We start from the raw sequence: 26,686 nt of genomic DNA, 5'->3' as shown, positions 1-26,686 counted from the left end.
TAGCTGGTGTTTCACCGGGTTGAATTCCACTCATGGACTTCATTTCAGACACAGCCATACTTCGTTGAGTGAGACTAACGCACCAACGACGAAATGCACTCTCTGAGTTCGCAAAAGCTGTAATTCCAGTTGCCGATGACGCAGCATCTCTGTTAACAGTTTGCTCTAATGTAAGATCTATTGGACTTCTAGAGTACGTTTTCTTCGTTCGTCGTGTTGAAAAGGCACCGGCTTTTAAAACATCTAATGCTGCGGAGTCCAAATTCTTCATTTTTTCAATAAAAAGTGATCCCCAACGAGCATAATTTGGCCGGTTCAGAGCAAAGAATGTTTCAACCAAATATGGTAGTACATTAATGTACAGAATCACATCATTCGTTCTTACTGCACGCTGGAATTGACGATACAAGCGGTTGATAAGATACACGTAAATAGCCCAATATGCGGCAGTGTTGCCAAATTCACCCTTTATAGTACGATTTAAAAATTCTTCATAATCATTAAGAAGTATTAAGAATTCGTCACTGTCAGCAATTTGATTAAGCGCATTTGTGTCATCCGTTGGTATTACTCGAACACTTTGTAGCAAAGTATCATCTTTCATAGAGTAGGTATCTAGGAATCGCTTAAACAATTCTTTCTCAAAAGCCATAGCAGTGATTTGATGTATTCTGGTGCATCGGTTGTATAATTTGCCATGGATGAAACCATTAAGTGACCCCTCTGCCAGTATACCCGATTAAGTTAGAATATATTCGATCCCAGAATCAGAAATGTATGTTCCAACCGCTCCAAAAAATGCCCCTTCGATATGAAAGTGACCAAGTAAAATTACAAGTCTATCAAAAGCTGGTGCCTTTAGCGCTTGTATTGAATAAGCTTTAAGTGCCACTGCGAGATCATATGTCACTGGATGATACGGCATTTTTGTCTCATCTGCAACTTTAAGAGATCGAACCATTGTCTCTTGGACAACATCATTTCTTGTAGGTGGTTGTGAAATTGGGTCCATGTAAGCAATGGCAGTTAACGGCAATGGATCGTTAACGAATGTTGAGTAAAAGCCATTGAACAGAGGAAGTTTTCGATTAGATGATAAGATTAGCCAAACTAAATCTAGACTTGTCCATCTTACAAGAGAATAACTTGCATCGGATTCACTTATTTGTTCCTGGTCTGTTTCTTCAAATTTAAACTTGGCCAGTTTTAAATTTGAATAAAATGGTGGTACTATTTTCTCTGCTCCGTCAAATTTCCGCCTAGGTCTTCCAGTGACCGAATTTACCGGCAGTCCTTCCATCTCATTGGCTTGCCCCTGAAGGACATTCTGATACGCAATGCCAACTGTAACATGGAGACTATTTTTACCATCCAGGGTTTCCATGTTTAAATCGTAATTGTCCCACGCAGTACCTGTTGAAACAAAATATATCAATAAATACACATACTGTACTGTCTATTTGTCAACTTGATTAGAGATACTAATTCATAATTTTATTTATTATTTTTATTAAATTAAAAATATGTATATTACCTGTAGCCAATAGAGGTTGCAACAATAAGCCAGCAGGTGTCTCCAATTCACTCGAAGAACATGTGTATGCTATTTCGGTCTCAAGACGTTTACATTCATCATAACTTATTGTATGACCAAGGCGATTTAAAATGGTGATTGCTCCCTTAGATCCAAGCATGGACGTTAAACCAAGACCTAACGATGTATTCTTCCAGGGCCTGACAGTACCTCGTGAAGTTGCAAAAACAGCATCAGATGACAGTGATTGCGTTTTTCTCAGTGCCGCCTCACCGGGATTAGGAGATAATCCACATAACAATGTTTGATAAAACAATTTAGTCAAAGGTGGTACGTGTGGTGAACATTGTTTCATTGTGTGAATAGATGTCGGTGAAGGAATTTTGTTTTTTTCCATTTTCAGGATTTCTGACCGAAGCGCTAAAGCCGCACATTGAATTGTTTCATCATTTTCATTGAGGTCTTTTAACCGTGATTTAGCTTCATTGATGCTCATGTCTTCAGGGTATAAAAAGTTTCCAGCCTTGTTTGAGTCTTTGGTAACATTTAATCTATCTCTAAATGTGGTCATTAATTTAGTAACTAATGTCTGACAAGCATAGGAACGAATATCATCGTCAGTACCTCCGACCGCCTTATACTGTTCTTTGTACAAATCCATTATTTTACAGGCATATTTTGGTATACGTTTACAAATTATTTCTTTTTCAACGTACCTCACCATCCCTTTGTATGCTTCTTCGTGTGTTTTTCTGTTAGATACGCCAACCTGAGAACTAGATTCTACAGCTTCATTGGCATCATAAAGAAATTTAATCTTGCATGTATTATGGTAGTGTGCTTCAATTGCTACTAAATCTTCTGAACCTAAGGATAGTAAACGCTGACTGTTTTGTAAAGATTTGGCCCGTTTAGCAGCGGACATAAGGATACCACTACTTTCAATCGTTTCTACTTTATGGAGTTTTTCAAAACTATCGCCTGAAGATTTTATTCGTTTCATTTTATGCATGCAGAATATGCAGCTCTGGTCTAAAACACCCATGGAATTTGAGTGAGGCAAGTCAGACTTAGAACGCATACGTGTTCGTGGTGTAGTTTGTGGTTCACTGATGACCTCGTGTACCGTTCTTTTGACTGCACAGAATCGGCTATGGCAAGATGTATGGTAATACATGTCATCACGAGTCTTCGCTGAAATGATGTCTTGTGTGGCTTTCGAAAAGGTATCACGACTCATTGAAAGCCTTCGGTTAGCTGCACGTTGTACGGTCTCGTGTGATTTGTATTTCTTCAATCCTGGTAACTCTTTTTCGTTTTTCTTGCAGATTATGCATGTCTATTTTTAAAAGGTATGGTAATACATAATGTGATGCTCATTATATCAATTTAAAATAAAACTTTACAATCTAGCTAAGCCTAATTACCGTATACATTTCAAAATGTTATGAGTTCTGTTGATTTTTTATCATCAGATGTCAGAAGGAGAGAAAGAGAAGGAACAAAAAGGCAATCAGACTTAGTACCCTGATATCTTGTAATTGTAATAGGACTAATGTAAGATATTCTTACCCGAATTATTTCAGATTCCATTGTCTCAGTGCAAGCTACTAATCACTCATGTAGCTTCCAACGGACCAGTCTTGATATATATGACCTTTGGCCTCAATCAAGCTCCTTGCATCATCATGGTTGGTTCATTGAGGTGGAAAGATGGTTGAGGTTTGCGGTTTTCAAATGATTACGAAGTTTTTTCGGAGAAGCAACGTAAAGCTGTCAGATTTTTGCATATGTTCCAATGATAATAATACTTTCAGTGAAAAATAAACCGACATAAATCGACATTTGACATGATTACACCTTTTAGGGGCTATAGAATGTTTTGCTACTCAAGGGCAACTCACAAGAAAGAGTTGTTGTCATGAGTAATTTCAGTTTCAAGGCGAACAGTTCCAATAAAAAAGGAATTGGCCGTGTGACTCTTCGTGTGATTAAATCTTGTATGACCCAACGGGCATTTTTGGCTACTGTCTTGGGCTACTGTTTGGGGCAACTTACAGGATAAAGTTGCTGTCAATGATGTTTTTGTGCACCCCAATGTGTAACAGTTACAATGCAAAAGGAATTAGCCGTGTGGCTCTTGACATGAATAACACCATTTTTTAGTGGTCACTTGGGGCTACTGTCTCGGGCAACTTACAGGATAAAGTTACTGTCATTGCTGTTTTGACATTGTATACACATATGGGAACAATGTCCAACAACTTTTATCCGTGTGGCTTTTCACATGATTAAATCCATTTTTTACCCCTCTTATTTGGTGTCCCCAGGGTAAATTTACAGGATAGGACCCGGCAGCAATATTGATTATTGAATCTTGGACATATATCTACATAATCAGCCCATCAGACCTTTTGTGGCTTTTCACATGAATAAATCTTCTGGGCGCCCGGTCTAATGTGTTGTCTAGTTATATGTGATGTATGGCCTTGTTATAGGTATGATTTTATGTTTATTAACTTTATTTCATATATAACATACTATCATAGCATATAATTACGTCAATGAATCTGTTACCATTTTGTTTCTGTATCTACATTCGTTTAATTTATTACATTTAACATTTAATGTAAATGTATCAGGTAATCAGTAAAACAAATAAACATATAATTATGTCAATTAATCTGTTACCATTTTGTTTCTGTATCTACAATTCGTTTTACATTTAGCATTAAATGTAAATGTATCAGGTGAGTAGTAAAACAAACAAAAAACAATAATTATGTCAATGAATCTTCAATTCCTGGGTTCAAATCCATGTTGTTGGGATTTATCCCTTGCAAATAGAAAATACGATTTATCTACCGATATAGATTGGGCCGATTAGAATGCATTTGCCAACATTCTTTTACATATTTCATAACATAGTTCATAGTTCATTTTATTTGTCCATACGAAAATGTATGTGACATACAATTGCTCCGAGGAAGGTTAATACAATAAAATTACAAAAAAAAATCAACAACTTAACTACGGTTATTAAAATGTCTAATTGAGTACGGAATAAATGAATTAAGGAAGCGTTATAGAATGTAGGTAAATTAACCGATTGTAATGTATAGTATTTAGGATATTTTAATATTGACATTTATGCTTCATTTACTGAATATTTACTTATTAATATTAACATTTGTACTGATGCACTAACATGTAATAATACATGGTAATAAGTCATATAATATTGTGCTGGGCTGGAATGATTATGTTTCTGATCTGCATTCTGTTGCTCGTGAACGGCAAACCCAGAAATGGGTCTTTGTTTCATTCTATGAAATGTTCTCGTTTTAAGTTGGCGTTACGCACGTGTAAACAGAATGAGAGCTGATTAATTGGCTCAGCACCCGATTCTGTAGCTGTTAGTACACTCAGTATGGGAGACTGTCGACAGTCTACCAGAGACCTGTCTGACTGTATTAAGTACTTTTAATACACGGGCTCAGGGTTACCACGATTTTAATTTTGATGACGTCATAATGTCAAATTTGAATAACCTGTTCACTTAATTTTACCAATATAGTATATTTAAATCTGTTATGGGTCCTCTGAATGAAAAGGACCCGCAGGATTATAACTTATTATTTAAGCTGTTGAACTGTAGATATTCTTTCGTCATAGTTCGTCAAATTTTAAAAGATCGCGTATCTCACTTCTAAGTTCCTTAATTTCTTTTATTTTTTGCCCAACATCATCGTGTTAACAAATTAAAGTACAAAATAGACACAATTACTTCAGCACTATCAACATATTTAATTCAGGTCATAGGATGGCATAGTTACTTTTTCTGCGTTTATATCCAAAGTTTCAGTTTGAAAAATATTTAACTAAATGTGTTAAGATTTACCAACATAATAATTATAAGAGGTAAGAGGTCACTTTTTATACCATGAATATGTTGAAACTCTACCGTTTTATTTACAATCAATAGGGCTAGCCAACTTGTCAATTGTTAGTACTATCATCACGGTTGACCATTTTCCAGTAACTGTTTCTGGTTGACAGATCCATTCAGTATTTTTTTTTAATTGGAACGCTGCCTTTCTAATTATTAAGTTTAGCTGCAGTAATTTAATACAAATATGCAATAAAGGAGTAATTTTATTCGGTGAAAAATGAAATGTTTTATCTTCATGCCTCATGAAAGTACTTGTACCATAACACTCAAAACATTATTTGTATATTACTGTATTAACCAATGTTTTTTCAAATGTGTGCCGTGTATCGGTTCACTTGGGTTTTTTTGTACTGCGCTTTCTTGATTAGATCTTAAAATTAAAAACAGTAAATTTAATAATATAACAAATGAAGTCACAATTTTATTAAGAATATACTTTATTTCCCTTATGTTTTACTAAGGAAATGTGTTGAACAACGGTTGATACTAAACTGGTACCAAGTCAGTGCATACAGGGTCGATGTTTGTTTCCCGAGAAAAATAAAAGAATCACTTCATTCTAAAAGTTACAAATCTTAGACGGGTGTTTGAAAGTTGACAGCCCGTTTTTAGTCCTGGTATATTGTAGATGTAAATGTAAGTTATATATTTACAATTGACCTATTTAACATTATGACGACTACATTAAAGAAACAGTATTCTGAACACTACTACTGAGACACAACGTGTAAGTAAGTATCAATGTAACATTGCAACACGTAAATATCGTAACAATTTGAATTTACAGAATTATATTACACATAGTATACATATCATCAAATTTACATTATTGGAATTTAACCAGAATAAAGTGACATTCGTTTCAGCATCCTCCGTTAATGGTACACTCTCTCAACATTGGTTAATGTGGCTAAATTTGTGGGAATATCGGCTTATGTAGTGTAGGCCTACCGTTAAAAGAAAACACATTTTAGGTCATTGGAATATTGATTTGTTCAAACACCTTTTGTATACACCCCTTTTCGAGGTTTCTAAGAATGTAGTTCAGTTAATGAGGTTCTTGGAGAATATTGAGTAACACTTAGATGATGCGTTACGACAGACTTAGGTTCTATTGACGGTTTGTATCTTTAGAATTAAAATAAGATATAAATCCCTTAGCCCAATCTCTAGCTTCTTTTAATTCCTCTAATTGTTCCGTCATTGACTCTTCTAGATGACTATGTATTCTCTGCCTCTGAAAGAGTAAACACATGGTTCATTGTTCTATTTGAGCTACAATTATCTAAAAAATAAATTAATCACTAAATCACATCAGGATATCAACATCAACATTGGAGCCGCAAAATTAAAGCAAGGATAGCCAAATAGAGGCTACGGTATTTTTGACATATTATCAGGATGCCCTCCACAAGATACCCAAATTTACTTTTGGGTGAAGTTGTCCAAGAAAATAGACAACGAGGGAGACCAAGTAAGAAATGGTTAGACTGTCTGAAGGCAGCCTGAACATCAAGAAACCAAGGATCCCTAAAACAAGTGCAACTAGAACGTCATAAGATAGGACGATATGGCAAGAGGTCACCCAGATGGTGTGAACGGCTTAGGTCAAAATTAAGAAAGTCGAAACTCAAACCTATAGCATGATAAACTGATTATTTAAATTGGAAATGAAAATATGTCATTAGGGAGGTTTCGCAACCTTACGAATACGATAACGACAACGGATACGTCACACATTTGTGAAACTTTTGAGCTGATCCCCATTTCATAGTCGTAACTACAAAACGAGTATAGTTTTTGATCTATTTTGCACATTTTGCATTTGAATCAGGAATGATTCATTATAATATAACTAGATTTATTGAAAGTAATTCACTAAAGTAATTTACTAAAATGCCAGGTCAATTTTGATAAATAGCAGTTTTTAAAGTCCTCACTCGCTTTGATGTTACGCTAGGCCTAGGCAACAGCCAAGCACACCAAGCAACACGTATCTGCGCTTCGCTCAAATTTAACGCAGTCATATTTTGGACGGCGCCCTCAATATTTCGTTGCCATGCGAAACAAGATTTTTACTGGCTTACGAAAAACGAATACGTGTCGTATCCGTTTTCGTTATCGTATTCGTAAGATTGCGAAACCTCTCTATTACTATACCTTTTCATCCTTGACTTCATTATAATTATCTACATATTTCCGACCTTGTTTTTGGTATTCTGGTTGATTCTTCATTCCATGTAAAACAAGCTCCCAAGATATAAGCACCCCAGAGTTACCGTCGTTTGTGCCCTACAAATGCAAATAATTATCAATCAACAACCAAAAACTCTTGTATTATGAATTATGTAATAATTAGCTATAAATACATACAGGAAAGACGGAATAAAAATGAAACCTTCTGGTGAAGCATAAATAATAATCGCAGATAGCCGTTTCCAAATAAAAACTAAAAGAATAAAATAAATTACACTTCTTCGCGCGTCATTTGTGGAATTTAGTTTCTGGATATGTATGTTTTTATTTTCTATTGAACCTTTATTACTGTCAAAATTTGTTTTTGAAGTTCTTAAAGTTAGTGAAAATTTTATTTAAGTTTGTTATTGCTATTTTGATGCTTGTAGGCCTATCGCCCACTATTTAATTGTATGCCATGTTGGACACTGTTATCCCCGGTTGTCAATAAGGATAATAATAATATGGTAAGCACCCTATGGAAATATTACAAGGAACCGTTGCAGTATTGTCTAGTTTATTATGAATCAATGTCTTCCTACCAAATCTTCAATAGTAAGTTGCCATTCACCTCCTCTTGCTGAAGGATTTTCACCCCACGTGTGAACGGACATAAAAGCCCAATCTCGAAAACCTTCCTGTGATTCATCAGTTTGACGAGGTTCGAGTAAATTGGTTGAAGTACCTTAGGGAGATACAGATTTAGGATATTGTAATTCATTTAACTATTTTGATATAAATAAATACCGTCGTATTTTCAAACTGAATTGAAGAAAATATAGGATGTAGAACAATAGAAACAATTTTGTCGACCCATTGATACCTTGTGGAGATGTTAAAGTGATTTGGAGATTTCCTCGTCTTGTGTAGTTAAGTGTTAGTATAACCTGTACATGTTCCAATACACTCACTTCAGCTTCAGTTCCTTCACAGCCCGTCGTATGTATCATCATAGATAGTTTATTTTGCTTCGAAAATACTCTAGTAAGTGTTCAATATTGATTTTAAATCATATAAGACATAATAGATACAACTAGTGACATTTAAAAAATCAATTCCTCATAATACGCTAAGACTAATGTTGATTACATTAATTATATATAATAATACACAAATCATGATCAGAAAGGTAAGAAATAGCCAATCAGTAAATGTTGTTTTAATCGCCCATATACGCACTAATAGGGATGTTTCGCAACCTTACGAATACGAACGAAAACGGATACGTCACACATTTGTAAAACTTTTGAGCTGATCCCTATTTCATATTAGTAAAGCGTATTCGTAACGAATATCACCAGTCATATTCGTAACTACAAAACGAGTATAGTTTTTGATCTATTTTTGCACATTGTGCATTTTAATGAGGAAAGATTCATGATTATAATATAATTATAGATTTATTGAAAGTAATTTACTAAAATGCCAGGTCAATTTTGATAAATAGCAGTCCTCACTCGCTGTGATGTCGTTGTCGTTGTCGACCAGGAGGCCTAAGCAGCCAAGCACCAAGCAACACGTACCTGGGCTTCGCTGAAATTTATTTTCGTTATCGCATTCGTAGGATTGCAAAACCTCTCTAATATACCATATTTTAAACCAATTTAAAACCGTGTAGAGAAGAATACATAAATTCAATGTATAATTGTTATCAAAGACTTGCCTTGGTTTGTAAGATCCCATTTGACATTTGTTCTTTGGCGGAACAGATTTCCATACTTTTGGGTCTGCCATCTCTACTATTGCATGTGTGTTGAGAAGACCAAAACCAAAATTTGAATTTACTTTGAGACCTATTCCGTTAGATTTCCATCCATCGTTTGATTTTAACGGTGCGTACTCTGAAGTCCATACGATGATGTGTTGAACGTCGCGCCATGTGAGACTAGGACTATGTCAGAAAATATTACTGATTAATATATAATGTCATTGTCATGTTTATCAAACAATATTAGGCTTTATGTTTTCTAATTGTGTTAATCAATCGTGCGCAATGTAAAAGAGTGAATACATCATTTCATCAGTTGACATATGATCAATTTCATCAGTTGACATAAGGTCAAAGGTTAACATTTTAATACGCGTCTTTAGTTAACAAATAAATGCAAAGTTGTTGAAACTATGATATTGATGGTTTTACAAGTAATCAAATTATTTGATCAGTAAAAGTTATGTTATTTCATTATAATTTTGATTAATATAATTATAATACTGTAGTTAATCAAATCAGACTTCGATCAGGATAGGAAGAGATAATGGGTCAAACTTGTTCAAAATTGACTAATTATAACAATGTATAATACATATGTATTATAACCAATCTATTGTTCAAGTTCAATTTGGTCTTTTAATACATTTGTATAGTTATAGATATCTATTCAGTCGCCTTGTAAAACAAATACTTTGCAATTAAAGGTCAAATGTCAATATTGACCAATCACAAAATTTGCATATAAAACCAAATAAAACCAAATAAAAACTAAAATTTAAGACAAAATGTTATGTTTTACCATTCTGTTATCAATCATACACAATCAAAAGAGCACATTCATCATTACACCAGTTGACATAGGTCAAAGGTCAACATTTGAACAAGTGATATACTAAATAATGCAAAGTTATTTTCATATTATTCATATTATTAGTCAATTCAAACTATGAGATCGATCGTTATTTGATCAGTGAAGTTATGGTATTTTTTCTAGTGCGCATTATTTATAATACATTAAAATAAATAATAAAATTAATATTGACTGTTAAAATTTGCATAGGCAGATCCAGGTGGCCAAAATCAATCCACAACTCACTACACAGACAGACACAATTTTTATATAGGAACACTTATGGATTTGCACTTTTTTTTTTGGCCCATAGGCCTACAGGAAAAAGTTGCCTGTACACAAAGGATTCTAAAATAACCATTATTGTATCGTTTAGGATATTGAAGTACGCCCTCTATATTTATGTTGTGATTTTTTATGTTAGAGTAGGTAACGAGAAGCAGTAATAGACGCACGTGTGTGATTTTCTGAGACACGGCATATTATTATTGTTAACTACAGTTTAATTTTCGGTTGTTAATTGAGAGCTCAAGAGTGAGTATTAGTATAGTTAATCATTGTTAGATCATAATCAGAATCAACGTTATAATATTTAATAATTAGTTTATGCACAAGTGTTGATGAGGATGCATGTAGTTTTCGCCTTTGGCATCCATCTTGTGTAAATGTTACGTACGCAAACTTGTATAATGATAGCTAGTATACAGAAATAACATGTTAACGTAGATATATTTACAGATCACCTGGATTTATTAACATAGAATTTGATAATCATATTGTTTATATTTCATGTGTTATGTGGTTAGTTACATTGTTTAGAACCACCGCTGACGGTTTTCCTATAGTTTAGTTATTTATAGCGTATTCATTTTGTACGATCGTACTGATTGTAGCGTAGATCGGTCGTCACGCTTGAGTGATTTCCATTATAGATGGCGCTATAGCAATTGCTTAATTTGCGAGTTATTATTATTATATCTTACAGATTTCGAACCAAATACCATACAAATTAATGTTTCGTGTGTACCATATTTTACGTTGCATTAAAGTTTGAGATTGAGTCGTATAACAACAGTGAGGACGCAGTGTATTCTTTTTTGTGTCTTACATTCGAAATTCCTATCTTTACTACAATCCATTGAAATGGATGAGATAAAAAGAAGACGTAGTGTGCAGAAAGGTGCTATGACCAGAGTCATAAAGACAATACAGCAAGCAATGGAAGAGTCCAGTCCGGTAGAATATCTAGAGATTCTGATTGTAGATATGACTGAGATCTGGAAGAAAATCCAAGACTTACATGTAGAGATTCAAATGAAAATAGAAGATCCAGAAGATGCTGAACAAGCAGCATGGATAGAAGAGGTACAGAACAGATTCAACGACGTCCGTCGTGGTGTTATCAAATATAAAGCTAACGTAAACCCACCAGTGAAAGTTCAGGAAGATGAACGAGATCCAAAGGAAAAGCGATCAACACTGCAACTAAAAAAGATGGATTTGCCTAGATTTGAAGGTAACGTTAGAAGATACGCTAGATTTAAGGAGGACATCAAGACTTTCGTGATTCCTGTGACACATCCTAAACAATTGTCGTTTGCCTTGAGGCAAACTCTAGGGCAAGCACCGCTAAAAATTCTGGGACCAGTTGAAGATAATATTGATTTAATGTGGGAAAGGCTTGACGAGAGATATGGCGACAAAGTGAAATTGGTAGATACAATTGTAAGTGAATTAGAACAGAAACGAGAAATTAAAGATGGCGAAGATAACAAACTAGTGACATATATCGACAAAGTGGAAGCAAGTTATCACGACCTGAAAAGAGCAGGACTAGAAAGAGAAATATCTAATTCCAAGGTGGTGGGAGAGATAGAAAAGAAACTACCACCATCAGTGTTTGGAAGATGGGTCCGACATATGCATGAAGAAGCCAACGGTGTCGATAAAACTGATAGATTCCCAGAACTACTGAAATTTCTGACAAGAGAAAGAAGAAGTGTAGAATACGCAATGGGGGCAATACGGACAAACCAACCCACCAAAGCAGCCGCATCGATGCACATGGTAGAAATATCTAGCAGACCAAAGTGCCTTCTACACAAAGAAAGTCAACACGAAACCAAGAATTGTCGAACCTTCTTGAACAAATCTGTGGATGAGAGGCTGAACATCTTGAAAGAAAACCGAGCATGTTTCTGCTGCCTAACAGCCGGCCACATCATTGCTAAGTGTAAAGGGAAGAAGCAATGCGATACGGATGGTTGCAGGAGACTTCATCACAAGCTGTTACATCAGCAGACTCAGAACACAGAACCAATTCCGACAGTGTCGTCCCTTGAAAATAGCTTACAGATGAAATCTGACCCTTGTTTGTTACAATTGATGAAAGTGAGGAGCGGCAAGAACGAGCTCAACACTCTTTGGGATAGTTGTGCGACAGCGTCATTAATCACACATGATGCGGCCAAACGCATAAAGGCAAAGGGAAGGCCAGTGAAAATAAGCATGATCAAAGTAGGCGGGCAAACCGAATGCATCGACAGCATGAAATATAAAATATTACTGAATGATAATATGGGAAACTGTGTTGCAGTAGAAGCCTATGGGATTCCGAAGATAACGGCAAAAATTGGCAATCAGAACTTAGAAAACCTCGCCAAAATACTTAATGTATATCCTGAGCAGGTCAAGAGACCAACTGGAGAGGTCGACTTGTTAGTTGGATACGAGTATGCTGGTTACCATCCGACGAAGATCAAGGCATGTGGTCATCTAGTTCTACTGAAAAACCAGTTTGGTCAGTGTATTGGAGGGTCTCATCCTTCTATCGAATGGGAAGAAGGGGCAGGAATACTAGTGAACTATGTTAAGACAACGTCCTTTGACGACTTTCTGACGATAGAAAGTATGGGGGTTAACTGTCAGCCTAAATGTGGTTCGTGTCGATGTGGCAAATGCCCCAGTGGAGCGCAGAAGTACACTTTGAAAGAAGAACGTGAATTAAAGTTGATAGAAGACAACTTACTGTATGAAGCAGGTAAATGGACCGCAAGGTACCCTTGGATCAAAGACCCAAACAATCTACCAGATAACAAAAAAGTGGCGGTGGCGAAGTTAGCAGCGCTAGAGAAAAGATTAATGAAAGACTCAGCAAAGAAAAAGATATACGAAGAGCAAATAGCAGATATGTTGAAACGAGGGGTGGCGAGAGAAATAAAGGAAACGGAATTGCAAGAATACAAAGGACCAATACATTATATTTCTCACCATGCAGTAGAAAAGCCTGATAGTTCCAGCACCCCAGTGCGAATCGTCTTTAATAGCAGTGCGGCCTACAAGGGACATGTTCTTAACGACTATTGGGCCAAAGGACCCGACCTTGTTAATGACTTGTTAGCTGTTCTACTGAGATTCAGAGAAAGACCTCATGCACTGGTAGGTGACATAAGAAAGATGTATCATAGTGTTGCTATCACCCAGCTGGATCAGCACTGTCATCGGTTTCTCTGGAGAGATTTGAACCAGAATACCCTACCAAAAACCTATTGCGTGACTGCTGTAAATTTTGGAGACCGTCCATCTGCCACCATAGCAACAGTGGCTTTGAGGAAAACGGCAGAAGCAGGGAAACTGTCAACACCTGAAGCCGCAGAGACAGTTTTAAACAATGTTTATGTGGATGACATTCTGGAGTGTGAAGAATCCGCAAAGAAAGCAAGGCAACGAGCGGAAGAAATAGAGAAATTAATACAGCCAGGAAATTTCGCCATAAAGCATTGGATATTCTCGGGAAGAGAAAAGCTTGAAGAAACATGGAATCCAAAGGAAGAGAAGGTGTTAGGAATCAGTTGGAAACCAGGTGATGACGTTCTTGCGTTCACTGACAACGTTCGTACATTCAAGGAGATACCAGAAGTGTTAACCAAACGTATATGCCTAAGCAAAATCAATTCTGTGTATGATCCTTTGGGGTTGATAACTCCAATCACTGTGAGGGCAAAGATTCTACTTCGAAAGCTGTGGGGAGCTAAATTAGAGTGGGATGAAGCTATAAACACGAGTGAGAGAGCGGAGTGGATAGATTTATTTGAAGATTTAAGTACAACATCAAGCGTCGAATTTAGGAGATGCGTTAAACCGCTGGATGCAAAGCCAGGCATATTACCAAGTTTGATTATGTTTTCTGATGCGTCCGAGAAGGCGTTAGGCGCAGTGGCATACGTCCGTTACGAACAGTGGGACGGACAATTTTCATCTCAAATCGTTGCCAGTAAAAGCAGGGTTGCTCCAATAGAGATTATTAGCGTGGTGCGATTGGAGCTAAGTGCAGCGGTGATGAGTAAGAGATTGGCACAATATATCATAAATGAGACGAGAATTAAGTTTGACCAAGTTTTTTATATTGTAGACAGCGAGATTGTACGAGCCATGGTACAAAAACAAAGCTATGGGTTCAAAACATTTGCCGCCACGAGAATCGGGGAGATACAACAAGACACGGAACCTCAAGATTGGTGGTGGTGTAGAGGAGAGGTTAATATAGCGGACGCAATCACACGAGGAATGAATCCATCCCAGATTGGGCCAAATAGTGAGTGGCAAAAGGGACCAGAGTTTTTGCGACAGCCAGTTGAGAATTGGCCAATTGAACAAAGTTGTAATATAAAGACCCTTCCAGAACGAGTGAAGATAGTCATGGCAGTGAACATCGAAGAGGAAGACTCATTAGCTGATAGAATAATTAGACGGCAGAGCAAGTATCAGAAGTTGTTAAGGGTGACTGCCAGAGTTCTCAAAGTGTATGAGAAAAGGAGACTAAAGAGTATATTAGAAGAGATCGAGGTCAAGGATACTAAAGGTGCGGAACATTTCTGGATAAAGGAATCGCAGAAAATAATGATAAATCTATTATCCAAAGATAAAACTAAATTTGACAAGACATACGCTCGCTTGGGGCCTAAGATTCGTGAAGATGGAGTAATTGTTGTGGGAAAAAGAATAAGTCGAAACGTACATTTCAGCTACAATAAGCAAGAAGTACCTTTGTTGCCATACGATAACGCTTTTACGAAACTATACGCTAAAGAAATCCATAGTAAAGGGCATTTGGGAGTGCAGTCAACCGTTGCCAAGATTCGATCGAAATACTGGATAATTGACGTACAGAGAATGGTCAAAAGCATTAAGTACCATTGTGTAACTTGTAGGCGGTTTGAGAAAAACACTGCAGCTCAGAAAATGGGACCGTTACCAATTACTCGACTGAAACCATCACCACCATGGATGTATATAGGGGTTGATTTATTTGGGCCATTCACAACAAGAGGTGAAGTTAACAAGCGAGCTCGAGGAAAGGCATACGGTGTAGTTTTTGATTGTTTTGTGACGAGAGCAGTCTACATCGACATAGCCACTGACTATAGTACAGACGCGTTCCTGCAAGTGTTCAGAAAGTTCGTTTCACTTCGAGGATACCCCAAAGAAATATACAGCGATGCTGGGACACAGCTGAGTGCAGCAGCCAAACAGTTGAAGAGTTTTGGGGTAAACCATGGCACAACGTGGAAGTTTTCTACACCTGATGCTCCCTGGCAGAATGGAGTGACTGAGAGTCTGATTAGAGGGATTAAGAAAGCGCTTAGTCATGCAATCGGTGGACAGGTGCTTGCCTTCAGTGAACTTCAGACTGTTATGTTTGAAGTAGCGAATTTAACAAATGAGAGGCCGATTGGAAAGCATCCTACAGATCCACAGGATGGGTCATATCTGTCTCCAAATGATTTATTGTTGGGCAGATCTACTGGAAAGGTACCAGATGAACCATGGAGTGATAACGTAAGCATTAAGGATCGACTGAAGTTCATACAATGCTTGGTAAATGGGTTTTGGAAGAAGTGGACGCGGGATTATTTTCCTTCATTGATTATAAGACAGAAATGGCATACCATAAGACGTGATGTGAAGAAGGGTGACGTTGTGTTGATACAAGATAGTAATGCAGTTAGAGGTAAATGGAGATTAGGCAGGGTAACAGAGACATACCAAAGTACTGATGATAGAGTGAGGAATGCGGAAGTTCGAGTTCATACAGAAACTGGTTTAGTAACAACATTAAAACGAGCTGTGCAACGATTAGTTGTAATCCTTCCAATTGAAGAACAATAGTTTAGTGTTGTTTTTGGTGGGGGAGTGTATCGTTTAGGATATTGAAGTACGCCCTCTATATTTATGTTGTGATTTTTTATGTTAGAGTAGGTAACGAGAAGCAGTAATAGACGCACGTGTGTGATTTTCTGAGACACGGCATATTATTGTTAACTACAGTTTAATTTTCGGTTGTTAATTGAGAGCTCAAGAGTGAGTATTAGTATAGTTAATCATTGTTAGATCATAATCAGAATCAACGTTATAATATTTAATAATTAGTTTATGCACAAGTGTTGATGAGGATGCATGTAGTTTTCGCCTTTGGCGTCCATCTTGTGTAAATGTTACGTACGCAAACTTGTATAATGATAGCTAGTATACAGAAATAACATGTTAACGTAGATATATTTACAGATCACCTGGATTTATTAACATAGAATTTGATAATCATATTGTTTATATTTCATGTGTTATGTGGTTAGTTACATTGTTTAGAACCACCGCTGACGGTTTTCCTATAGTTTAGTTATTTATAGCGTATTCATTTTGTCCGATCGTACTGATTGTAGCGTAGATCGGTCGTCACGCTTGAGTGATTTCCATTATAGATGGCGCTATAGCAATTGCTTAATTTGCGAGTTATTATTATTATATCTTACAGATTTCGAACCAAATACCATACAAATTAATGTTTCGTGTGTACCATATTTTACGTTGCATTAAAGTTTGAGATTGAGTCGTATAACAACAGTGAGGACGCAGTGTATTCTTTTTTGTGTCTTACAATTATGGATTTGCCCGAATGTGTTGTGCTACATAAGGCCGTGTATTAGAAATGAATATGGGGTAAATAGTTCATAGATTAACTATAGAATAAAACTAAATGTGCACCCTCAATCTTTAAATAACATTTATTGATTTGCCCAAATGAACCCAAGAGCCAACCTTCATGGACCTTTCGGGGTTATCTATGTGGGGCTACAAGAGACCATATATTGGAAAAACTGTATGTGGGGTAAAAATGTGTGTTCATAGAGATATAATAAACATCCCTGTGCACCCTCGATCATCCATAAGGAATATTTATGGATTTGCCCAAATTAACCCAAGGACCGGTCATCCTCCATGGATGGAAAGCCCCATAATGGAAATATAAGGGGTGACACTGTGAGTTCATATAGACAGGCGCGGCCCATGGAATAAAGCTGCCTGTGCACTCTCGATCCTTAAGGATAATTTATGGATTTTCCCAAATTAACCCAAGTGCCGATCCTCCATGGATGGACATTAAGCCCTATAATGGAAATATAATGGGTGACACTGTGGGTTCATATAGACAGGCAGGGCCCATGAAATAAAGCTGCCTGTGCACTCTCGATCCTTAAGGAACACTTATGGATTTGCCCAAATTAACCCCCCAAGGGCCGGTCCTCGATGGATGGACATTATAAGCACCACAATGGACATATAAGGTATGGCACTGTGGGTTAATAGACAGGCGGGGCCCATGGAATAAAACTGCCTGTGCACTCTCGATCCTTAAGGAACACTTATATGGATTTGCCCAAATTAACCCAAGGGCCGGTCCTCCATGGACATTAAGTCCCATAATGGAAATATAAGTGGTGACAATGTGGGTTTATATAGACAGGCACATGAAATAAAGCTGCCTGTGCACTCTCGATCCTTAAGGAACCCATATGTATTTTGCCTAAAATGAAACAACAGGTCATCTATTTAGACCCTTCTCTACTGTATGTTCAGTTCTACATTTGTCCCCTGTATCGGATCAATGCATTTGGCTACATTTAAGTTACTGTGTTAGAAATATATCGGGTAACTAAAACTGTGGGTTCCAAGATTAAGCCATGTGAAAAGCCTGTCTGTGCACCCTCAATCCTTTTAAAATGAACCCATATGGATTTGCCAAAATGAACCAAGGGTAACTTCTGGATTCTCTATGAGCCGTACATTCCGTTTAATTACGGAAATACATACCATACCTGAATGAAATTGCTCAAATGTTTCTGAAAGACATTGTACTGTATAGTAGTAGTGTTATTCCCCTTCAGCCCCGATAGGATTTAAAAGCAATAATCACACTTGTATTTTTCAAACAGTTATTCTATTAGATTTAATAAAAATATCTATTATAAACGTTAGAAATCTCTATACCATGTCGTTATTTAGATGAGAAAAACAGGTCATGGGTTAAAATTACAGAAAAATAGGTTTTCAGTCACTTTTTGAAAAAAATGTTGCATTATGGCAAGTATAAACATATATATTGTGAATAATTTGACATCAAAAGTGACTACCTACGACAAATATTTATTAATTTATGTTATTATAACCTTATTCAATTATGTCAAAGGTCAATAACCACACTTCGGGCCTTTTAGCAATATCATCTGTTACACTGAATATAAATGTATATCTTAGGAAAAATTTGCTTCTATTTTTAATTCTCTCTGACCCACCGTTACTTAGATATAGCGCAAAAGAGGTCAAAGGTCAAAATTGCTAAAAATGGGGTTTCCGGTCAATTTTACAAAGAAAGTTCTGTTAGAGCTAATATATAACATATACATTGTGAACAATTTGACAACAAAATTATCTCATTACGTCCCGTATTTCCAGAGATATAGCATGTTTTATAAAAAAAATAGCGGCCATTTTGTTTATGCAAATTGCTCAATGCTGACAGTCGTCCAGTAAAAAAAATCTTCATTCTGATGGTATCGAGAATCAAAATCCATCAAAAAAAAAACTATAGAAAACATTGCAAGGTTAAACCTCTTGGCTGCCGGACTATAGGTACGTTCTATGATTGGTCAATATTGACATTTGACCCTTTATTACCAAGGGATTTTTTTCATAAGGTGACCTATAATCATAAAAATGTAATAAAAGACCAAATTGTGCTTCAATAAATTTGTTACAATACATATACATAATACAGTGTTGTAATTGGTCAATTTTGAACTTTGACCCCTTATATCTCGAAAACGCTTCCTATCCTGATCGATTACCTTCCATATTCGTAATCCCCCCCCCCCCCCATCCCATCCCAGCACCCTCCTTCCACCGGACTACATCGTGTTCAATAGGAATCCTTTAGTCTAATAATATTGGCCAACGGAACAGTTAAATTTTATCATTTGTATTGAACTTACTTGACTTCCAGAGCTAATGCTAGAATACCGGCAGCCATGGGTGCGGACGCCGACGTGCCACTGTGCTGCGTTGTACATGTATCATCTATATCAGTCGTTATTACCTGTTGTGAGTTGGTGAAATCGCTACTAAATGTCGATGCAAGAGTTGAAGGACAACGTTCGCCGTACCATGTTGACTGACCATCCGACGACGCGCTTGATATTGAGATTGTGTAGATACTATCAGCATACCCATCGCAGTTGCAGTTGTCCATATTCCTACCACCATTGCCAGAAGCCCAAACGTATATAACACCCTTTCCATCACGACCCTGAAAAATGATATTAAATACAATTTTCACGTATTATATTCATTTTATGTTTTGTTTACTTTGTTAAATTTTATTTGTTTATTTGGTATGCCGCCATCTATGAAACGTTCAGGTTTACCCAAATGGAATTGTCGGGGCCTCCTCTTTAGTAAGTTGTTGTACAGTTCTAATCCGCCGTCGTCTCTGTTCATAGTATTACCATGTTTTCTTATTTTTATGGATTCTTTTATTTTTCTATCTTTACATGAAGATTCTGTGTCAATATATTTTTACGTTCCAATTCGGTAAATGAGTGTGAGTGGTCATGGTCATGATCGGTGATGGCTGAGTTATGAACAATTTCTGAGAAGTAACATCTGCACAGGTATTTTAACACGTTCAGTCAGAAATTCAGCCACAGAAATTGTTCATAACTTAGCGGTGAATTAGAACTACCGAAACTGTACAACAACGTACTAAAGAGGAGGCGCCGACAATCCCATTTGGGTAAACCTGAACGTTCCATAGATGGCGGGATACCAAATACGAGATCTCATGGTAACAATTCTAACTTCCAAGTCGCATAGACTCACTTATGATATTAAGCTGCGTCGTTGACCAGCGAAAGCTAGAGTAACAAGGCCAACAGCCATAAGTCGCGTGCTCTCAGAAAAAAATGAACTTTCAAAAAGTAATGTACATCAAAACAGTTCAAAAGGTACAGAAAAGCGATAAAACGCATAGTCATACCGGACCGACAGACAGACCGACCGACCGACAGACATAGTGAACTATTGAGTCGCGTCCACGCGACTAAAAACGTAAGTTTTACGATTTTTATTTGCCTTTGGATCATCCAAAAGAAACAATTATTTGATAATCATTATGATTGTTAGTAACAAATATTTATGTAGCTGTTATTGTTCACATATTGTCGCCATTGCTACCTGTTTGATTAATTATATGAATCCATAATTAATAATGAAATACTTACTACTGTAATACCAGTTTTAATTGCTTTTGATGCTAGAGTGCCTGGTCCCTCTACCGTTTTTCCGTCATCACTAGGTCCCCAACTTGCACTAAATATATCGATATGATCTAAGGCATGACTGAATGCGGCGGCTTCTAGTGCGTCGGTTACCTTTCCGTCCAACATCCGAATTCCTATCAAATTATTGATGAAAAAAACAGTTAAATTGGATGCTTATGGAAAAACAAAGCTTCATGCTATTACAATATATCTTTGAGGAATAAATCAAGACTAAGTTTTATATTTGCTAAATACTTTGACTATAAATGTATATTCAGTAAGATGAGTTTAGGTTCAGTCAAAATTCTTCAATACGTAAGTGGCATTTAAGAGTACTGGTACTATTAGCACGTACGTTTGCCTACAATTTATCTTGATTAAAAACAATTAAAATGATAAAATAAACAATTAACGTATTTTATTATTTTCTATGGCTTGAGATTTTTAAATGAGAATTTATATTTAAATTTATAAACTAGCTATCATTTGCGGACTTATTATCCTATAAACTGACCGCCAATCTTAGCATTAAATGCTATGCCAACTCCACAGATCCTGTTATTTGCTTCCATGGCAACCTCTCCCGCACATCGGGTCCCATGTCTAAGTATAGGAACATAAAAGCTCTGATAAATCGTTTCATTTGATATACCATTCATCTATATATAAATTTACGTAAGGGCAAAATTCGGTAAATCTCGGTTTATTTCTAGAATTTCTACTCGATGGTACTGATTTTAACCATCTGATGTAACCCTGTTTACTAATTAAATTGAGTTAGGTAATTAGTTATTGACGATTAAAACGAATTTAGGTTCAACGATTTGCCCCAAATAGGGGTGTTTTCCGATCGTGGTATACACTGTCTAATGGATGTCCATCTTGAAAAATACCCGCCACAAAAATACGAGGAGGCTTCGCATTTTCCTATCTCCTCCTACGATAATTGTTTTTAATAGCTGAAAACTGGTTGAACAGCTAGAGTACAGCATCATAATGTTTAAAAAATACTATTTTGATAGATTTAATATACGATTATACAAATGTATTGATTTGCGATGAATGGAACATTCCAATCTCTGTTTCACAAGTGTCTATTCCCTCAGGCGTCGTAAAGGCAAGTACAGTACTGTATACTCGAAATTCGATCCATTTTTGTTTTCAATCTGTGCTGCAGAGGTTGGATATAATTTTTTTTTAAACGGATAATGAGCTAGCGTTTTCACTCGCCGTATATTATGTACAAATCTTTATTATTGCAGTTAAACCACCCACATCATCACCTTTCCCTCACTGGCATGAGTAGCGTTGTAAAACCAGTAGAGAATAGGCCTACGGTACATCACATGCCCTAAACGCAGAACAACTTTGGTGGGTAGGGTAGGAACCAACTTAAGTATGAATTGGCTCTAAGAAACAATTGAAAACCATTAGGCCTACTAATTAAGTTGAGTTAGATAATTTAATATTTATTGACGATTAAATCGAATTTATGATTTTCCCCGAATAGGTGGTTTTCACAAATTGTTTTACATTATATTATAAACATATACACGTCGTAGTGATGTATCGTTACATGTGCTGTACTATTTCAATCGACTAGGACGGTGATAGTTTCAACAAAGTATTACATCGCAATGTTTTACTGTGTTTAGTGGTATATTATTTGTAAAACATGAAAGCAATTAATATTTCGTTACTAAATGGATAAAGAATATATTTTAACATTGTTCCTCTTTGCACCCATCCTCTTCCCCATCCCTCAACCCTAATGTTACATACAAAACACAAATTAAGTTTGTTTAAATTTGAGTACATAAATCACAGTGTCTATTTATTCGTTCCTGTACACGACATGTATTATTGTCCTGCGGTACGTACATTTGAAATCGCCAGTTTTTTAACGCTGAAATTATTATGTATTCGAGAACCATCTGTGGGCACGACCTAGATGGTACGCGAGCGAAGCGAGCGTACCATCTAGTTGTTATAATTAAAGAGTCTGCATTACTCCATGGTTACACAAAATAAAAGTGCGCCGGCTTACAGAATGTTTCAGCAAACATACCGACACTGATTAAGACGGTGATTCAAATATTTGTCCAATTAAAAAAAGGAGGGGCGGGGGTGAATCGTTTTAGTGTAATAGTGAATAAGCCTCTGTTTATTGCTAAACCGTTATTGTTTGGTTTTTAATTGTTTTTTTCGCCGAAAGTCACGCTTTTTATTTATCCGTTGTTTTACCCTTCCGGAGGTTTTTTCTCTCCAGTTTGGATGTTGACCGCCCTCTACTGACTAGCTTTGGAATAAACAGGAATAAACCACGCCACGTGTTTTCATTTAATGTGCGCATAAAAATAACATAATCGCAGACGTCTTTTAAATTAAAGGATCGCCTAAGAAGTTCATCGTTAAATCGATTAACGTTCCACTAAACGGGTTTTGATATTTAATTAGTAGCCTATTTTCGGGAAAAGAACTTTAGTCGGAACATCTCCTTAGACATTGGAGAAGTAGGCCTACAGTATCATAGGTTTAGACCAGTAGACCTACTTCTATTTTGTGTAAATGTGGTATTACGCTAAAACAACGTTAAGACAGATGATTTATAAGATGTATCTTCTCTGTTGAAGCAAAACTGAAAAGTTTGTTTTCCTTCCACACTACTTAGGAATATAGAGACATTTTTTCATACAACTAAAAATACGGATGAGCTACGGTACCGGGCGGTTTAGAATTAATGTTCTTTGCCTGTTGTGTAAACAACAAATATTATATATACACACAACCTTTTAGACTTAACATTAGGAACATACTCCCAGATCGGTAAAATTACTCCATTGACTACCAAAATTTAGGTTTCAATATTAACCAACATTTAGCTGTTTTTTAGTTCCATTCCAAAATTGTTTATTTCTACCAAGCTACCTTCTTTGCTTTCTACTCTTATTCAGTCTCCACCCAACATTCACCACCCTGTCTCCTTTTGTTATATTTCTTTTATTCATGTCCACTCAGGCAGCACTTGTCTGTTCTTATTCTACTGACTCTATCCAAGTTCCTCACTTTGCATTGATGAAGGGCTAGTGTTGCCCAAAAGCTCTTAACTTTTCTAGCTGTTTTACTTTATCATTTTGATTTAGCTTTTTTTTATATCTCCATTGAAATCCAGCCACTAATACCCACAGCATTGTCATTTTTTCAGTAATTTGCCTTTGGATTTATATATATATATATAACCGAGTTCGAGACTCGGGGCGACTTTTTCTCATTCTCACAGATTTCCCTCATCTTTATCGTTTCAAATTAATTAATTAAATGTCAGTATATCACCGGGCGGTTTGAAAAGTCAAACTATTGGCGGCGTGTGTCATTCCCGCTTGCGATTTTTTTCTCAACCTCTTAAGCCTGGGTACCCTCTGGGCCTCATCTCCTTTCCACGTTGCTTCAATTCAAACATTTCATTCAAAACATTTCATTCAAAACATTTCATTCAAAACATTTCGTTCAAAACATTTCATTCAAAACATTTCATTCAAAACATTTCATTCAAAACATTTCATTCAAAACATTTCATTCAAAACATTTCATTCAAAACATTTCATTCAAAACATTTCATTCAAAACATTTCATTCAAAACATTTCATTCAAAACATTTTATTCAAAACTTTCAATTCAAAGCCTTCAATTCAAAACATTTCATTCATATATCGCGCCATTCAATTAATATCGTTGCATTTCATTCACATATCGCGTCATAAAATTCATATCATCGAAATGTTGCGTAAACGGCGTTCCATAGTTACCATCATTCTTATGTAGAATATAGCTACTCTTACTAATGAAAGGCCTGATTTAAAATATTGTTCGTCGGACATTCAATATTTATCAGTGTCAAGTTTATTAATTTGATAGCGGGTAACAATAGTAAAGAAAACGATAGTATGGATGTAAATGTTTTCCTCTAATGAACATTAGCTGAAATAAATGATTTAAACAAATTCCTAAATGTACTAATGTCAACTTTTCTTTGCATAAATTGCTGTTTATCTTTATTTTTCTCTATGAGGCGAACATGGACATCTCAAATCTGCTTATTTTGTAAAAAACAGTTGGTTATAAAGCGTAGTATCATCAGGGAGTAGCTCACTGGTGTCAATCGATTATGACATTGCTTGAGTTTAGTTGTCAAAGACCATTTTGGTATTCTTTTTTCTTAATTAAAATCTTCGTTGGTCAATAAAATAGAGTAACATTTTTTAAAGCGGTCCATTGTCTACTGACTGCTTATTTAATATTACTACTATATTAATACTTATTATTTAAATTTTGAATTGGTTGGTGATTAAATACCATAAATAATGCATCTTATAGATTTATGACATTCAACTTTTGAATAATAAGACTGCATTATACTAATAGAAAATTCACTAACACTAAAATATATGCTTTCCTTTAGGCCTATATATATATATATATATATATATGTCATTTTGTGAACCTGAAATTGATTTAGAAATAATAGCCAACGGCGCGTTGACAATATAATATATAATTCTATATCAATTCTATATGAAAACACAATCTATATAAAATAATCCTACTGAATGTCAAATAGGCGTAAATCTTATATAAGACATAGGTTTCTACGTGGATGTGTATTAGAGTAACTGATTAATAAATCTCTTGGTGCAAATGTTGCAACCAAACAGTGATTTTTAATATGTACCTATTGAGCTGTTTGGTTCATATCATGCAACCCAAGTCTTATCATTGTCCATTATATAAGGGGTCAACCATTATGAATACAACTAATTTCCACAATTATTGATTACATTTTTTAACCAAAGAAATTAAAATGACATAAACTAGTATAGTATGAACATTTCCAGACTACCATCTATTCATTAAACAGGTCACAGAAAGATAAACATATCCAATACCCGAGTGATAAATGGTAGACCCAGCTCGTTAGCATTCAGACATAGGTATCTTAATTTGGCAATTGTGAATTTAAACACGACATATAGAACTAAATAACACCTAATAATGGTTCCTTATATATCAAACATTTTTTATTTTATTTTTTTAATTTTATTTCATCTTCATCCAACAGCCACCAAAGTCGCCCATAACAGGATTGAATCAATAAATATAATTTATTACATAAGAATGATATAAACATTAAAATGCTACTTATAATTACATAATAAAAAAGTAACCCCAAACTTACTTACAATCCAAGTGAAGGCTTGATAAAACAGGCAAACCCTATTTGAATTTTGCCGCGTTTTTTAGGATTTTTCAAATTTTTTCCAAAATAGATTTTGCTATTTTGACACAGTCTATTTTAAGCCAATGCTCATAAGAAAAGTATGTATGGAATCTATGAATATTTAGCTTTCTTGTAAGAAACTATCCAAAATGATTGATGACTTACAAATGATCTTAAATTGCAATAAAACACTGTGGTGCTTTAGAAAATAGGTAAAAAAATTGACCTCACACTGTCGGCGGGCAATGGATGGTGAGTTTTCAAACGTAAAATGACACATACTTTTTGTAACTTTAAAATTTCAAACATATATCATCATAATGTTCAGTATATTGTCTACAGTTTATTTTGAGCTACTATCCAACAAAATCCGATTTATAATAGCCGAGATATTTAGGTGGGAACATGAAAATCAAGTGTTTTGTAGAATATCACGATGCGAAATCAGTGGTATTCATGTCCCAGTGGAGTGTGTTG

General features: G+C 35.8%; 2 protein-coding genes across 2 annotated transcripts in view; one reads left to right on the top strand and one right to left on the bottom strand.

The window, feature by feature from the left end:
• Positions 1 to 5,226: 5,226 nt before the first annotated feature.
• Positions 5,227 to 26,686, bottom strand: part of LOC140050871 (neuroendocrine convertase 1-like) — a 36,799-nt gene continuing 15,339 nt past the window's right edge. The window contains exons 6-13 of the mRNA XM_072095837.1: positions 21,449 to 21,537; positions 20,896 to 21,068; positions 19,609 to 19,922; positions 9,385 to 9,612; positions 8,545 to 8,702; positions 8,264 to 8,406; positions 7,647 to 7,778; positions 5,227 to 6,723 (exon numbers count right to left, since the gene is read on the bottom strand). Of these exons, the coding sequence (XP_071951938.1) occupies positions 6,598 to 6,723; positions 7,647 to 7,778; positions 8,264 to 8,406; positions 8,545 to 8,702; positions 9,385 to 9,612; positions 19,609 to 19,922; positions 20,896 to 21,068; positions 21,449 to 21,537 (1,363 nt within the window). The 3' untranslated portion in view covers positions 5,227 to 6,597. The remainder of the gene's footprint in view (positions 6,724 to 7,646; positions 7,779 to 8,263; positions 8,407 to 8,544; positions 8,703 to 9,384; positions 9,613 to 19,608; positions 19,923 to 20,895; positions 21,069 to 21,448; positions 21,538 to 26,686) is intronic.
• LOC140051709 (uncharacterized) lies at positions 11,426 to 16,812 on the top strand. The gene has a single exon (XM_072097003.1). It carries the CDS (start codon positions 11,426 to 11,428, stop codon positions 16,448 to 16,450), a length of 5,025 nt encoding a protein of 1,674 aa, XP_071953104.1. The 3' UTR covers positions 16,451 to 16,812.

Source organism: Antedon mediterranea, chromosome 6 (assembly GCF_964355755.1).
Source record: "Antedon mediterranea chromosome 6, ecAntMedi1.1, whole genome shotgun sequence".
NCBI lineage: Eukaryota > Metazoa > Echinodermata > Crinoidea > Comatulida > Antedonidae > Antedon > Antedon mediterranea.
This window is presented reverse-complemented; position numbering and strand designations above follow the sequence as displayed.